This window comes from Odontesthes bonariensis, chromosome 18 (genome assembly GCF_027942865.1).
Source record: "Odontesthes bonariensis isolate fOdoBon6 chromosome 18, fOdoBon6.hap1, whole genome shotgun sequence".
Taxonomy (NCBI): Eukaryota; Metazoa; Chordata; class Actinopteri; order Atheriniformes; family Atherinopsidae; genus Odontesthes; species Odontesthes bonariensis.
Genome location: NC_134523.1, coordinates 26,090,595 through 26,105,495, shown reverse-complemented (window position 1 = coordinate 26,105,495; position 14,901 = coordinate 26,090,595). Strand labels below are relative to the sequence as shown.

At 42.1% G+C, this 14,901-nt stretch overlaps 1 protein-coding gene across 1 annotated transcript; it reads left to right on the top strand.

The window, feature by feature from the left end:
* Positions 1-1,421: 1,421 nt before the first annotated feature.
* ndufs5 (NADH:ubiquinone oxidoreductase subunit S5) lies at positions 1,422-6,833 on the top strand. Its single transcript, XM_075450077.1, has 3 exons — positions 1,422-1,531; positions 3,095-3,314; positions 6,649-6,833. Exons 2-3 carry the CDS (start codon positions 3,099-3,101, stop codon positions 6,751-6,753), a joined length of 321 nt encoding a protein of 106 aa, XP_075306192.1. The 5' UTR covers positions 1,422-1,531; positions 3,095-3,098; the 3' UTR covers positions 6,754-6,833.
* The last annotated feature ends 8,068 nt before the right edge of the window (positions 6,834-14,901 follow it).

Genomic DNA, 14,901 nt, shown 5'->3' with positions numbered 1-14,901 from the left:
AAAGACAAAGTTCCACCTGAAACAGTCTTCTGATCATTTCCACTGAAGAATTGACACGAGTTTGCAGGTGAACAACTAAACAAGCCAGATGCATCTTTGAACCTAATCCTGGCCTGTAAAAACTTAACTTTAAGTAAGATTAAATATCTTAAAGCAACAGATTTTTCTTCTCAGGACATTTTTAGGTAGCATGGAGCTCTATGATTCATTATTACCTGATAAGACATTCTGATTCATTACTGACAGTTTATAACTGGTTCTGAGTAAGAAGTATGAGACTGAAAATAATTCTTAAATACTTTTTTCTTTCGTCTGGTCGCTTTGGTTTCAACATATCTGTTGATCTCTGAAGGTGGAAAATTGAACTTGATTTAAAAATCTTGATTGAGTCAAATCTTCTTGTTCCGTTTGCAGATAATTTAGCTTATTTTAAGCAACATGTACCCGATTTGATTACTTTTTGTAATTTTTGAAAACCGAGAGGGCGCCATGTGTAGACTGATGAAGTTAGAATAAAACGTTTAGCTGTAATGAACAAAGTTATGTTTAAAGGAAGCCGTTGCAGAATCTCTCAACTGTATAAAAAAAAAAAAAAAAAAAAAAACCCGGGTGGATACATCACATGTTGAGTTGTGTTGCTCTTACAGGGAATATTTCACTCGTAAAGGGGAGAATCAGTTTTAACTGCTAGTCTTGGATGCAAACAGCATACAGAAAAAGGGTTTCGACCACAGGATGATAACCTTAAACACATTTTAAGATTAATTTAAATAGGACACACTTCAGAAGAGCAAAACCAGAAGCATTTTGCAGGAAAACGGTTAAAATCCCTCAAACAAGAACTGAAACCAAAGCTGTGATGCCCAAGTAGGATAATACCCCTGTAGGTCCAGACCAAACATATGGTTTCATTGTTTTGAAACTGACAAAGATGAGAAAAAAGTAATCTTGCTTATGTTGCGGGCAGAGACCAACGGTTGCAGCAAGGTGAATTACTGTTAAGACCGACAACGCCACCCTGGGAGGGAAAAATAGCGCCAAGCGAAGTGAGGTCTGACTTTTTCATGCAAAACAATTTTGTGATGCAAATGTATTACTCTTTTGAACGCATATTTTTTTGAGAAGCAAGACGCTTTATTTTTCAAGCCCCAGCCAACTAGCCGGACTACTTTCGTGGACACCAAAACTCAGCTGGAACTCCGCTCAGAGGACGCAGCAGGGGGTAAGTCAATGTTCATAAATGATAATGCTCGTATGGGATGTCATACAGCGTCATGTCAAAAGAGGCGAACTATCCCTTTAAGGTTTCGATTTTCTGTCTGAGCACATGCTTTGGCATGCAGTCCAGTGAGTGGCGCTGCGGAGCCTTTGAGCTGCTTTATGAACCGCCAGCAAACCCAGAAAAAACAGAAGAAGAAGACGTTGCGTCTGTTCACGTTGGATTCGATCACTTTACGGCAGTGTTTTGGCCAGCCGTAAACCGTAGATCCAGAGGAAGGTTAAAGTGACTGCGAGAAATCAACAAAACACGGTAAATACACACGTTTTAACGTATAACTTTGACATTTTGAGAGAGTAGGACCTAAAAACCTGCATTTTAGACTTTATTTACGGTTAAAGAGTTGTGTTGTTGTGTAGCTATTATGTGATGAGAGCAGCCCGAGGTTAGCCTGAACAGGCTGTCATTGAAGGAGACTCTTACAAAGATATGAGCTGAGTTTACACTTTCTATGAACAACTGGAGTTGTTTGACTAATATTTATCAATTTATATCAGAGATACGAAGCTGAGTTTGAAATTATTTGTTTCGGAAATGCCAGCGAGCTGCCGTTAGCTTCTCGGCTAACTGCGGTGAGCTAACGCCAGCTGGAAATCCTGCAGTCTTTTATTAAAATTATGTAAATAACTTGGATTTAAGTCCCTGAAACGTGTTTTTCCTCTGGGTATCATTTTGGTTTGTGTGGAAGAAGATTTTGAGCTTTTCCGGTCAAAGCAGAACAGCAAAGATAACACAGTCTGACCGACAGAAAACAGGATTTCTGCAGCAACAAGGTGATTCCCAAAGAGCTGTTAGCTGAAAACTTGGCATATCTCAGCATGGTGTGCAGTGTGTCCTTAAAACATTTGAGGAAACTGGACAGGTGGAGGACAAAAGAAGAAGTGTCAGGCCTAAAGAACTATCTACAGCAGATGAACAGGATCTGAAAGTGATGTCCTTAAGAAAGAGGAAAACATCCAGCAAAGACCTGACACAGGAGCTGAGAGATGCATCTGGACCTTCAGCTGATCCATCTGCTGTTGGCCCAAGCCTCATCAGAAATGGGCTCCATGGAAGGGTGGCTGTCAAGAAGCCGTTCTTAAGGAAGGGAAACAGGGAGAAAAGGCTGAGCTGTGCCAAAGGACACAAGAAGTGGGCTGAAAATCAGTGGCAGCAGGTCTGATGGAGGGATGAATCCTCCCCAGAGCCCGGAGCTCAACATTACTGAAGCAGGGTGGGATCATGTTGGCAGAGAACGGAACAAAAGGCAGCCCACATCCAAAGAAGAGCTTTGGGATGTCCTTCAAGAAGCCTGGAGAACTATTCCTGAAGACTCATTAAAGGACAGAAAGCTCGTCTGAGAGGGTTCAGGCTGTGTTGGAGAATAAAAGGAGCTCAGAGCAGATATTTCTGCCTCATTTACTGTATTTATATTTCCTGTTTTCCTGGAGCAATATAAAGCAATGTGGGACTCTTTTCATGCTCTTGTGTCTTTTTCTACGAGCTTTGTTTTAAATATCATATTTGATTGGCTGTCTATACCTGGTATTAACAAACATTTTGGGTCCCAGCTCTAAATGTGTCACTTTAATCCTGATACTACAGTTCGACTCTCTTTTTATCGGATGTCTGTACCTCGTTAAAATATGAACACAGGCTGTATCACACACATTCAGCTGTGGGCGACAGCAAGACATTATTAATAAGTCTGCAAAATCTAGATGACCTAGCACACCTCTGCTGAGTAAAGACACAAAAGGAGAAGCGTTTAAACCTTTTGAAGCCTCCTGTTGTAGTTGTTATAACTCACCTTACTCTGTCCCCGCTCTTCACCAGAATCATGCCGTTTGTGGACCTGCAGTCGCGGCTCGGGATCAACCTGGACCGCTGGCTGCTGCTGCAGAGCGGAGAGCAGCCGAACAAGCGGGCGGCGCGCTGCCACGCCTTCGAGAAGGAGTGGGTCCAGTGCGCTCATGGTATCGGGCAGACCCGCGCCAAGAAGGAGTGCCAGCTGGAGTTTGACGATTTCTACGAGTGCATGCACAGGCAGAAAACGGTGAGCCATGTCCAGCTTTAAGTTGGTGCAGAATTTAAAGCGTCGTTCCTGTTCCTCCACAAACAGTTCGTTAGCTTTTTAGAATGTAAACAAAAACGGAATACAATCCTTTAGAAATTTTTATAAACTAAGATCATCTTTACAACATCACACAGAAAACATGTCAAAGATTGAAACTCAAATATTTTTTACTATTTCGTGAAAAATAGGAGCTCATCTTGAATTTGATGGTAGCAGAACAGTTGATACAGGGACAACAAAAGGCTGGAAAAGTAAGTGGTACCTTAAAAGAAACAGCTGGAGGAAGATGTTGGAACTAATTAGGTTAATTAGCTACAGGTCAGAGGTGGGTAGAGTAGCCAAAAATGGTACTATGACTCTTGGTGGAAAAACTACTCAAGTACTGAGTAACTGTTGAATAACGTCTGATTTATTTGTTAACACAAGCATTCAATCAGACAGACAAAAATACTAAATAATCATCTTTAGGCAAATTAGGGTTCATCCAAACAATAAAATTAATGAATTAATTACAAAATAGCTTAAATTAAAATAATCCAGGTAAATTCAAGTACTTCAATAAAAAATAAAAGAGACTTAGGAAATGTTTAAAACATATGTAACCCATATGTAACCTAAAAAACAAACATTCATCTATCCATGGGGGGAAACTCATTTAGGAAACTTACCGCTACATGTTTCCTCAAGTTAGATGTTGAGTTTCTGCTGAAATGTGCGTTTGTTTTGGTTGACACAGAAGACACATAATGTAGCTGCTGTTTCTCACTCTTTGTAAGGTAAACATGCTTTCAGTATGAGGCCTCGTCTGCGTCTTCATTTCCCACCGTTGATTCTGACATTTTTCATCTGTTTCTTTGTTTGCTACGACTGCTAATGCTAAAGCTAACCCGTCCCACCGCTGAGATTGAGTACGGTCACGTGACCAGACTGCACGGCTACGTCTGATTGGTGAAACACAGTCAGGTGGTAGAGCCTTTGACGGAAGTCTCTCTCTCTGTCAGAATAAAACATTAAAATGAGGCGTACGCGGGGGGATAAAAATAATGAGGCGTAGAATACCAAAGAGGTAAGAAGAAAAGTAACCAGCTCATTGTAGCCTGTAATTTTTTCAAAAACTTACTCAAGTAAATGTAACTCGTTACTACCCACCTCTGGCTACAGGTCAGTGGTGTAAAAGGTGTCACAAAAGTAAAGATGGACCGAGGTTCAACAATCAGCAACATGTGGAACAATTCTAGGATGATGTTCCTCAATATAAAGCTGTGAAGACTTTGAATATTCCTTCATCTGTAGAGCAGAAGATTCAGAGATATCTGCGACCTTCAGGCAGCTCTGCATTAAAAAAACAGACCTGATTCTGTCCTGGAAATTACTGCATGGGCTCAGGAACACTTCCAGGAAGAATCATCGTCTGTGAACACAAAAGCAGGTTAAAGCTCCACCATGCAGAGAAGAAGCCAAATGTGAACATGATCCAGAAACATGTCTGAACCAAAGCTCATTTAAAATGGACTGAGGGAGAGTGGGAAACCAGAGTCTGGGTCCAATTGGCTTCACAATTGAATAGAAACTCTTCTAATGAATGGTTGAACAGCAAAGATCAATCAAGTTCAATCAAGTTTCTTCTTGTAGCACATTCATAAGCCAAGTAGTTTAAACTAACGTTAATGTTGGTGAGTTGGTATTCGAATAACTCCATGTAAACGCTCAACTTGAGTTCCATCTTTTAGTAAAAACAGTGTTAATTAATCCAGCTGAATTCCCCATAAAGCAGCTTTCATTCACATATTTTTCTGTTTCTTTTGTCAGAAACTGGAACTGAAAATCAGCCGTTTAAGACTACGAGTCGGCTCACTTAAAGCGTTTCCAGACGGTCGCTCTGCTCTAATAAAATCCTGATTTTTATAACCACAGAATCACTGTTAAAGTAGCTTAAAGGGATACGCCACCCCCAGGCCAAATTAAGTGTATCCCCGCATTCCCGAGACATAAATAAGTGTGTGGGAGCGTTTTCCTGGCGACCCAGGCATTGTCCGAATCTCACAGCACTGACCACTGCTTGGTTTCGCGTAATACCTCCATGCTAGCGTCGCCAATCGAAATATTTCGCCCAACATGAATTAATTTACTTGATTTACCTTCTAATTACTGTGTGAGTGGTGTACTTTCACATCAAGTGCAAATGACTGTCTAAATCTACACAGAAGGCTTGTTTTGCTCATGTCGGTTTGGGAACTAGTTTCCGGTGCGGCAAACACAGCCGAAGCACACTCCCCGCTACGTCTTTGGGAATCCCCACCCCCACTGTCCCATTTGTGTTCGAAACAGAGGTTGAGTGGAGTAATATTTCGATTGGCGACGCTAGCATGGAGATATTACGCGAAACCAAGCAGTGGTCAGTTCTGTGAGATTCGGACAATGCCTGGGTCGCCAGGAAAACGCTCCCACACACTTATTTATGTCTCGGGAATGCGGGGATACACTTAATTTGCCCTGGGGGTGGCGTATGCCTTTAAAGACGGCGTCTGTTCGGTGAATTCAACTGAACTTACAGGCATCAGGTCCTTCCAAAGAGGAAGTTAGAAGCAGCAGGATGTCTGGAAGGTTTTCATTCTGTTCCTGGAAGAAGGACGGTGGTCCAGTTAAACATCCCAGTGGAGCTGCAGCTGTACTTCGGCTCAGCTGTTTATGTAACTTCGCACCTGAGCTGCTGTGCAGGTTTGGGATTCAGTGTCTTTCCGAAGGACTCTCTAAAACTCCAGCAATCAAACTGGACCCATTCTGTGCCTTTTACCACTCATAGTTATATAACGCTGCATCATTTTCACCACTAAGAAACGGATGAAATGTTGTATTTTTTTCCACTTTTTTAACGGTTTCGAGTGTCTGATGATGCTTTGGGTCACACGGCACTTTGAAGGACCAGTGCACGTCTGCTCAGTTGGATGATGTCACGGTTAAAGGGAGGTCAGGCCTGCTGACAGAGTGCACAGATTGACAGATGTGCTGCTCTTTGTCTTGCTCGTTAGTGGCGTCTCGGCCTCTTAAAAACACGACGAAGCAGAATAAAATGCTGAGATGAGATGCGTCTACCCCGAGCTCTGACAGGAAGCTGACGGTGCAGCTGTGTTTGGAAGTATGACATCAGACTTGCTTTCCAGCTGTGGTCTGAGTGGACTTCTCTGACAGAAATCTGCTGCTTAAACTCATGAATGAGCCCATATTTAACGCTGACTCGTGGTGCGAGGGCCCAGAACATCCTCCTCACCTGCTCCGCCTCCAACTTTACCCCCTCTTCTCCTCCTCCCTGCAGCACCAGCGGCTGTACACCATCCGTCAGCAACGCGAAAAGATGATAAAGGAGGGCACGTACACGGCGCCGCCCGCCCACACGGGCGAGGGCAACCAGGCGCCATGAGGCAACGGTTCTTATGTATAGTAAATCAAATATCACTATTTCCTGTTCAAGTTTGCAAATAAATGTTATCATCTACTCTCCTTCTTCGTCCGTCCTTCCTGTCTCCTTCTTTTCTCACAAATATTGATGAATTGATCTTGTTTTTCCTTTATAGCAGAGATACTCATTGTGCGGCTCCTCAAGCTTTAATTGGAGGCTCGCACTCGCATAGCAGCTTATAACAATATGGCAACAATAACAATACATTTTTTCAAATAAAACACAGCGAATACTGCACAGTATTAAGTATTTTTATTAAGTATTAATTCAGGCTTAATGGTGTTTCCTAAAGGGGGCTCTGTTAAACCTGGCAACACAGCCCGCTTAAACCACCGTCACACTTGACCGCAGAGCACGCTAGCTCCTTTAGCCAGCGCGAGATGCAGGCACAATGGATCGGTTTTTAATTTACAAAAAAGGGCAAAAACCAGCACAAAAACCATGCTCATCCTGAATGTCTCACTATGATTACAACAACAAACTACAAAAACAACATGAAGAAAGTTGAGGACATGCACGCCAGCTTCTGCTCATCCCAGGATTGAGGTAAATGTGGTCTTAATTGAAAATGTATTGGCTGTGTTGTTTCTTTTTTAGTGGGATGTTTTATATGTAGAAATGCATATTTGCAAAAGGGGACTTTCTTTCGCTTCGAGGCTCAACAGATGTCGGACATTTTGACCCAGGCTTTCTGTCCTCTTGTGTTCATGTTAATGTTGTCAACTGACAGGTTTTTGGATCCCTCGGCTGACGCTGAACGCCGAAAGGCAGTTTCACCAACGTCCTTCCTTTCAGCAGAGGTTACTGTGATTGACAGGAAATGTAAATGACTTTCTCTGAACTATGAGGAATGCTTCTGTTTCTGGTGCTGATGACGGAGTCAGTAAACTGTACGTGGAGTCTGTCGCAGCATCATTCAGCTGACAGATCAAAGTATTGTAAGCCACTCAGTCGGGTTGTCAGAGGCAGAAGAAGAACTCTGAAGCTTTACTGAGGCACAACTACTAAAATAACTATAAATTCTTCCTCAAACTGAACAAAAACAATTTAAAAAAGGGCAGAAAATTCCCACACTGTATTTAATTTAGGTCTGGGCAACAATTAAAATTTTTAATCTCATTAATCGCATGATTTCCCTGATTAATCGCATTTGTATGCAAAATTCAAAAGTAGTGTATAGCTTTTAGCATTTAGCTTTATTTTAAATGTGCTGCCATATGAATGAAAGTGCCATAACATTTGTTGTGCAAACACACTTTTAACATCAGCATCTTTCTGTAGTTTTTATGTAGAAGCCTCGCTCCACTGTCTGTTTCCTTGAATGACTTGCTGCTATCAGTTGTGTGTTTTGCCTTTAAGTGATATTTCAGACTGGAACTACTACGCTGAGAAGACAATTCAACTTGGCAGTGTTGATGACTTTGGTTCTGTCGACTCCGCCGTCTGGAAGAACTTCAAAATGAAAATGGCTGAGTAAAAGTTCCGTACCCTTCTCCATGTTTGGTGGATCCGCCGATTACTTTCTTTTCCGGTTCTGCAGCAGACAGCAACAGACTTTTACAAAATAAAAGCCTGTGAGCAACAGACTTTTACAATAATAAAAGCCTGTGAGCAACAGACTTTTACAAAATAAAAGCCTGTGAGCGGGGCGGTTGGTGGCGTAGTGGGTTAAGCAGCCGCCCCATGTACAGAGGCTTAGTCCTCGATGCAGCGGGCCCTGGTTCGACTTTTACAAAATAAAAACTTGTGAGCAACAGCCTTTTACAATAATAAAAGCATGTGAGCAGCAGACTTTTACAATAACAAAAATAAGTAATAAAACCTGCGCTAATGCGCGATAAAATATTTGTCGGCGTTAAATGATAAACGAGTTAAAGGTAGGGTAGGAGATCCTGAATTTTGAGTCCAGCGAAGCTGCATTTTGAAAATACACAGGTCAAAAGTTCCAACCCTTTTCTTCAGACTTCCCCCCGAAGCCACGCCTCTCTGGAGTACATGAACTCGCAATGCTTGTTCACGAGCACGAAGGTGCACGAGCGCTGTTCTGACAGCAAGCATCGACTGGTTTGGCCAACTTTTGCTAACTTTTTCTCATGGCGGATTCACAGATAAGAAAATACCTTTCAACATCATAATGAACCCTTTAATAATGCTAGGTGCTAGCCAAGCTGGCTCTAGTTTAGCTTCCTGCCAAGCTTCTGGACACGCGTAATTCGTTCACGAAGAAGGGTACGCGCACAGTGGGAAGGAGGGAGAGGGAGGAGCAGATTACAGTTTGATAGACGGCATCAGAATCCAATCATCGTTAACGGTCCGTTCAGTATGATTGGATAGTGTTTTTCCTGGATTGTTCGTTCCAGAGGCCACTAAAACTTTTCATATTTGTTTCAAAACTTTTAATTGTTTGCAATGGGGGTGTGAAGAGTATTTCAAGCAATATGTAAAAAAATGTTCCAGAAAAAGATCCCCTACCCCACCTTTAACTCGCCCAGCCCTAATTTATACATAAAAGTAAAGGAAGATTAGCATTTAATTTTTTCTTCCACATAATCCGTATGAGCCATTCTTATTATGAGTAACTCGAGATGAAGTAAAGAGTATATTTTCCTCCAAAAAACAGTGGATTAGAAGGAAAGTAATGGCGAAGTAATAACTTTCATAACAATAAAACTCACCAGAAATCACATTTAAGGTTTTTTTTTTTTTTTTTTTGATGGTCACAACCTGCCTCCACCCATCAACTCATCTGAGGTCGGGTCGGCCCCAGCGACGCTCTCCAGCTCTTCCTGGGGGATCCAGAGGCGTTCCCGGGTCAGACGGGACACATAACAAGAGGCCTCCAAACCAACTCGATTGACTCCTTTCGACCACTTACTGCATGTTTACTTCAGTAACATTTTACAGCACATTCCTCCGACTTTTACAGCTTCCTCCTTAGATGAAACACCTGTGGGTGTGAAACACGGACAGAAAACAGCTTGTTGACGCCTGTTTTTAATTGTCCAAAGTGCTCAAAATGAAGATTCAGCTGCTAGTAACTCTGTTAAGCAGTTAAGTCAAAGTTGATTAGAAGATTAATGTTGGCATTCAGCTAAAAAAAAGGATTGTTAACAGACGCCAGCTGGCCTCAGATCTTACACAGCTGGTTAAAAAGATTTAATGTCCGTCTTCCACATGTGATCTGCTGAGCTGTAAATGGATGTTGAGCTTTTTTTCTTCTTAACGTATCGACTGCTCAATGGATTAGTAAGTAAACGCTCCGCAGGGACGGCTCGACCGCCCCGACGAGAGATGGATGTGAATAACTGCTCTTTGACAGCCATTCAATTAGCAGCCTTTAAAGCAGGCTGATGGGATTAGGAGGCTTCATGAGGCGCCACCAGATGGAGCCGAGAGCACAGATGATGCCTCAAGGAGCTACAACGAAACCTGCTCCACTGTGAACATGAAATATCTGCTTCTGTTTCGTGGGTTCTTTAGTTTTCTGGCTGAATTTATCTGCATTTCTCCGAAAAAGGTTCATTTAGTGTAAACAGGAAGTGGAGTCTGAGCTCAGATAATTGGCCTGCAGCTACATGTGGAGACACAGATGTTAAATACTAATGCTGAATCTTCTTGAACTCTGTTTACATTCAGTGATGCACACATTTATTACAGCGCCTGTAATTATTAGATCTTTTAAATCAGAGTTTATGAACAGTTCTATCCAGATGTGAATGAACACATTAAGTCGTAAACCTGATCAAATTCAAACTGTATACGACTCTAATTTATGTCAGTAATGTGATATTTTATCAGTAGCTAGTTGTTCTTTATGTGTTGATGAAGAAAAATTCATATTTAAGTTCACATGTTTTTAAATTCCTGATTACAGGGTGTTTAAATACAGTTAAAGTTGTAATCTGTGTGAATATTACCCAACTTGGTGAAGTAATTCCGACCTTAAACAGAAGTTTCAGTCCAACAATCTTTATTTATAAAGCCACTTTTTTCCAAGGAAATGTCGCAAAGAGGGACTTTACAAAGCAAAAAGAAGAATCTAACAAAATATTTAATAAAAATGTAAAGATTGACCAAAACCTAAAAGGCAAGAAAAGAAAAATATGAAAGATCAAAAAAGAAGTTTTTGGGACTTTTAAGACCTTTAATGTTCAATGAAGTAACTTCACAAGGTGAAGAAATGCCACCTGTCAGTACTGTCACTGCAGTGTTTGGGATCAGTTGAAGCTAAAATTCTGTGGTCCAGCCAAGATGAGATGAATGCCCGGACTGGTTTGAAATGGGATGCTTCTGATTTTAATGTTAAAGTTGGACAAATTAAAGAAATCCACAGTGGAGACGTGTTTAATATGTGCGCTGAAAGAAAAATCCAGACTCCAAGGTTCCTCACAGTAGAACTGGACTGGAAACCACTCAGAGTAACAATTCAATTCAATTCAGTTTTATTGATATAGCGCAAAATACAACAAATGTCATCTCAAGGCACTTATATAGTATAGTCCAATTCAATCTCTGAGGGTTTTAGGTCCAAGAACGATGACTTGGGGTTTTTTCTGGGTCCAGAGGGATGAAATTAGACAACGTCAGTGCTTTTTGTAAACACGTTGTCTGAGTAACTGCTTATTTTTACAGGGATACCCACGTTTCTCTGCTTCTACACACCTGATTCAGATCAGTGCATCAGTGCATCATCAGCAGGCTTGTGCAGAATTTAACAATCTTTTGAAGAGCTCCATTTGATCTGAAGCAGGGAAACGTCTAAAACCTGCAGGACAGCGGCCCTCTGGGACCGGATGTGGGCGTCTCTGGCCTAGATGAATAGGGCTGGGTGTTGTCAGCATTGAATTGGAAATGTACGCCATGTTTTCCTGATGATTGTCCCCAAAGGAAGCTCCTATCGAGAGAAGAGAAGTGGTTCCCGCCCGGAACCCTGTGGGACACCATAATTAGCTCCGGCAGGTGAGATTATGCCTGTGGATCGACGTGTTTTTCCTGTGTGACCCACTTATGATAACTCTTGTTATCAAACAGTAATTTTACTCTTATATTTTAAAAATGATGATGCAACATTAGTGTTACATCAGGCATAAAAGATAAAAACACCAGATATCCTGCATCAGTACCTCATGATTTGGTGCTCCCGTTATCACAAAGATTAAATTGTGGAAGTTAAATGTTCGACTTAATAGTCAGTCCACATTATGAGCTTCAGTTTCTATCTTTGCATTATATCCTTCTTTTTACCGGGGCGGTCAGTTCAGCGTTGTTCAATAATTAACTGAAAAGAAAGTAGGGCAACGATCCAGGTGAACTTTGCTCTTTGTTTGTGTTTGTTTGTGGTTTGTGGTCAGCGTGGCCACTCGGACCGTCAGCTGCTGTTTGATTAAAGTGCATAAACCTTTAAATAAAGAAGATAATCCCAACTCATCCACCCATCGTACCTGCAGCCCGACTCAGTACAGATCAGCCAAGGCTCCAGACAGTGACACCAAAACAACCATTTTACAACAGAAAAAGTATTAAATTAATCAAACCCACACTAAAAAGTTTAAAAAGATGTCACGTTAGGACTCTACATATTGATGAGTGACCAATCTTTTACCCCCTGGCCTACAGCATCGGCGGAGTTTGCGGGTGGGCATTATAAGCACATATTCATAGTCTTAACATAAATAATGCCTTCATTTTGTGTTTATAGCATTTAACTCACATATTCTTGCTGTTTTGGTCTCATTTATTGCATTAATATGCTTTTATTCAGTATTATATTAACAGGCAAGACATTATGGCTGTGAAGAAATGTAGATTCTGTACAAATGGGAAGTGCCACATGAACTCAAATTGCTGAATCTCCTGTGTGCAACCAGTTTAAGGCCCCTTATCTCCTGAAAATAAATCCAAATTTTATCACACAGAAGAAGGAAAAATCATTCAAGTTTCATTGTCTTGGCTGTTATCAGTCAGAGATAATTCAGGGAAACAGTCACTCAGTGGGGTTACATGGCCCTGAAAGGATCGGATTATTGGCTAAATTACAATGAGACTGAGTTATTAAGTGCATGTAGACACCTTAATCAGACTAAGAATTGGATCGGATCGGATTAAGACCCCGAGATAACTGGGTTGAAAGTCACTCTAAACCTGCTTGTAGACGCTGAAGCACGTGGTGAATTGGACTTTGCGTTCTGCGCATGCTCCAGATGTTTTCCCGGGGTCGTGACCCGGAAGTCAAAGGAGACGATATTACTGTTGTTGTCGCCGTCAGAAAGAAACAAACAACGCGATGGAGAATGCTCCGTTGGGCATCGAGTTTGTGCAACAAGCAGCTCATCACAGACCAAATGTAGAGGGACGTAGCTTCATCTGGCTCTGCGTTCTCCATCTTTCTCCAATGCCTGAGTTTGTTGTTGTTGTTGGTGGTGAAGAGGTCAACAGGAAGTGGCTCTATTAGCAACAGCTGGAATGGGTACAGCGCCACCTATCATACCGGGGTATGACACGCTTTGTGCCTCTGATCCCATTCATTCACCGCCATATATCCAAGGAGAATTACCCTTTGCTCAACTCAATCTTATTGTGATTTATCCAATAATCTGATCCTTTCAGAGCCATGTGACCCCACTGACTTTCTCATCAGCTTTTCTCATTGAGGCACCTTTAAACAAAAAGATGGTTGGAGTTGAAACCACTCAAACGCAACCATTTTATGTTGTTTACCACCGTCACTTTATTGCTTTGAAGTTCAAACTGAGCATCAGAATGGGGAAGAAATGGGATTTAAGTGACCTTGACCGTGGCATGGTTGTTGGTGCCAGACGGGCTGAATACCACATCTGAACGCACAGCACGTGGAACCTTGAAGAAGATATATATATATATACACACACACACACACAATTAATAATTCATTTTGACAGCCCTTGTATATACATATATGTCCATCCCTTTATGACCCATCTTCTGGTGGCTACAGCAGGATAATGCACCATGTCACAAAGCTCATATCATCTCAAACTGGTTTCTGGAACATAATGAGTTCCCTGGACTCCAATGGCCTCCACAGTCCAACAGAGCACCTTTGGGATGTGGTGGAAGGGGAGATTCTCATCACAGATGTGCAGCAGCCGACACATCTGCAGCAGCTGTGATGCTGTCATGTCAATATGGAGCAAAACCTCTGAGGAATGTTTCCAACACCTTGTTGAAAGGATGCCACGAAGAATTAAGGCGGTTCTGAAGGTAAAAGGGGGTCCAAACTTTTACTACCAAGCTGTACCTGATAAAGTGGCCGGTGAGTTTAACTGTCAAAGTTATTTCTACTTTAGTTTTCTATTAAAACAGGTTCATTTAAGGGTTTAACCAGATATTTAGCATAACAGCTAAATGCTGCTTCTCCATGTTTAGTCTGGACTCTGGACTGGACCAGCTGACCTGAGTCCTTGGATCTAAGAGCTCTGCTGGCTTTATATTCTCTGAACAGATCACATATGTAAACCATCAGCAGGCTTTTAAAATCTATTCTGTGACTGACTGGAAGCCAGAGTAAAGATTTTAAAGCTGCTGTGATGTGTTCAGATCTCTTAGTCCGGGTTAAAACTCCAGCAGCAGCGTTCTGGATGAGCTGCAGATGTTTAATGCTCTTTTTGGGAAGTCCAGTTAAAAGAGCGTTACAGTGATGGAGTCTACTGGAGATGAATGCATGGATGAGTTTCTCCTGGTCTGTTTGGGAGAGGAAACCAGACAAATCCAAGGGCAGCCCAGTCTGTGAGGGCCTTGTCTCTGCTGAATGGGAGCGGCAGCCCAAACACAAGCCTCCACCTTTTCCTCCAGCTGTAATCGATTGCTTTCTGAGCTACTCTCCCTGCCTTGCTCCAGATGTTTGGAGCAGAGCGGGATGGGATTATAAAAACCCAGATAACTCAAATCATGGGATGTAAAGAGCACGGCTTAGAACCGGTGCTGCTTCTTCTATGCAACTCTGGATGTATGTGAATGAGTAGCTGCTGCAAATATGCCAGCGTGAACGCCCTTTCTCCCCCCAAACCGAGCCACAGAGTGTGCGCGCGTCACGGTCTGGGTTTGGCGGTGCTGCTCGGATGACGCAGGGGA

Excerpts from the sequence above, each read along its gene's own strand:
- ndufs5 (XM_075450077.1), top strand. The coding sequence starts at position 3,099 with ATGCCGTTTGTGGACCTGCAGTCGCGGCTCGGGATCAACCTGGACCGC. Across the intron at positions 3,315-6,648 it reads GCATGCACAGGCAGAAAACG|CACCAGCGGCTGTACACCAT; the intron begins GTGAGCCATGTC and ends TCCTCCCTGCAG.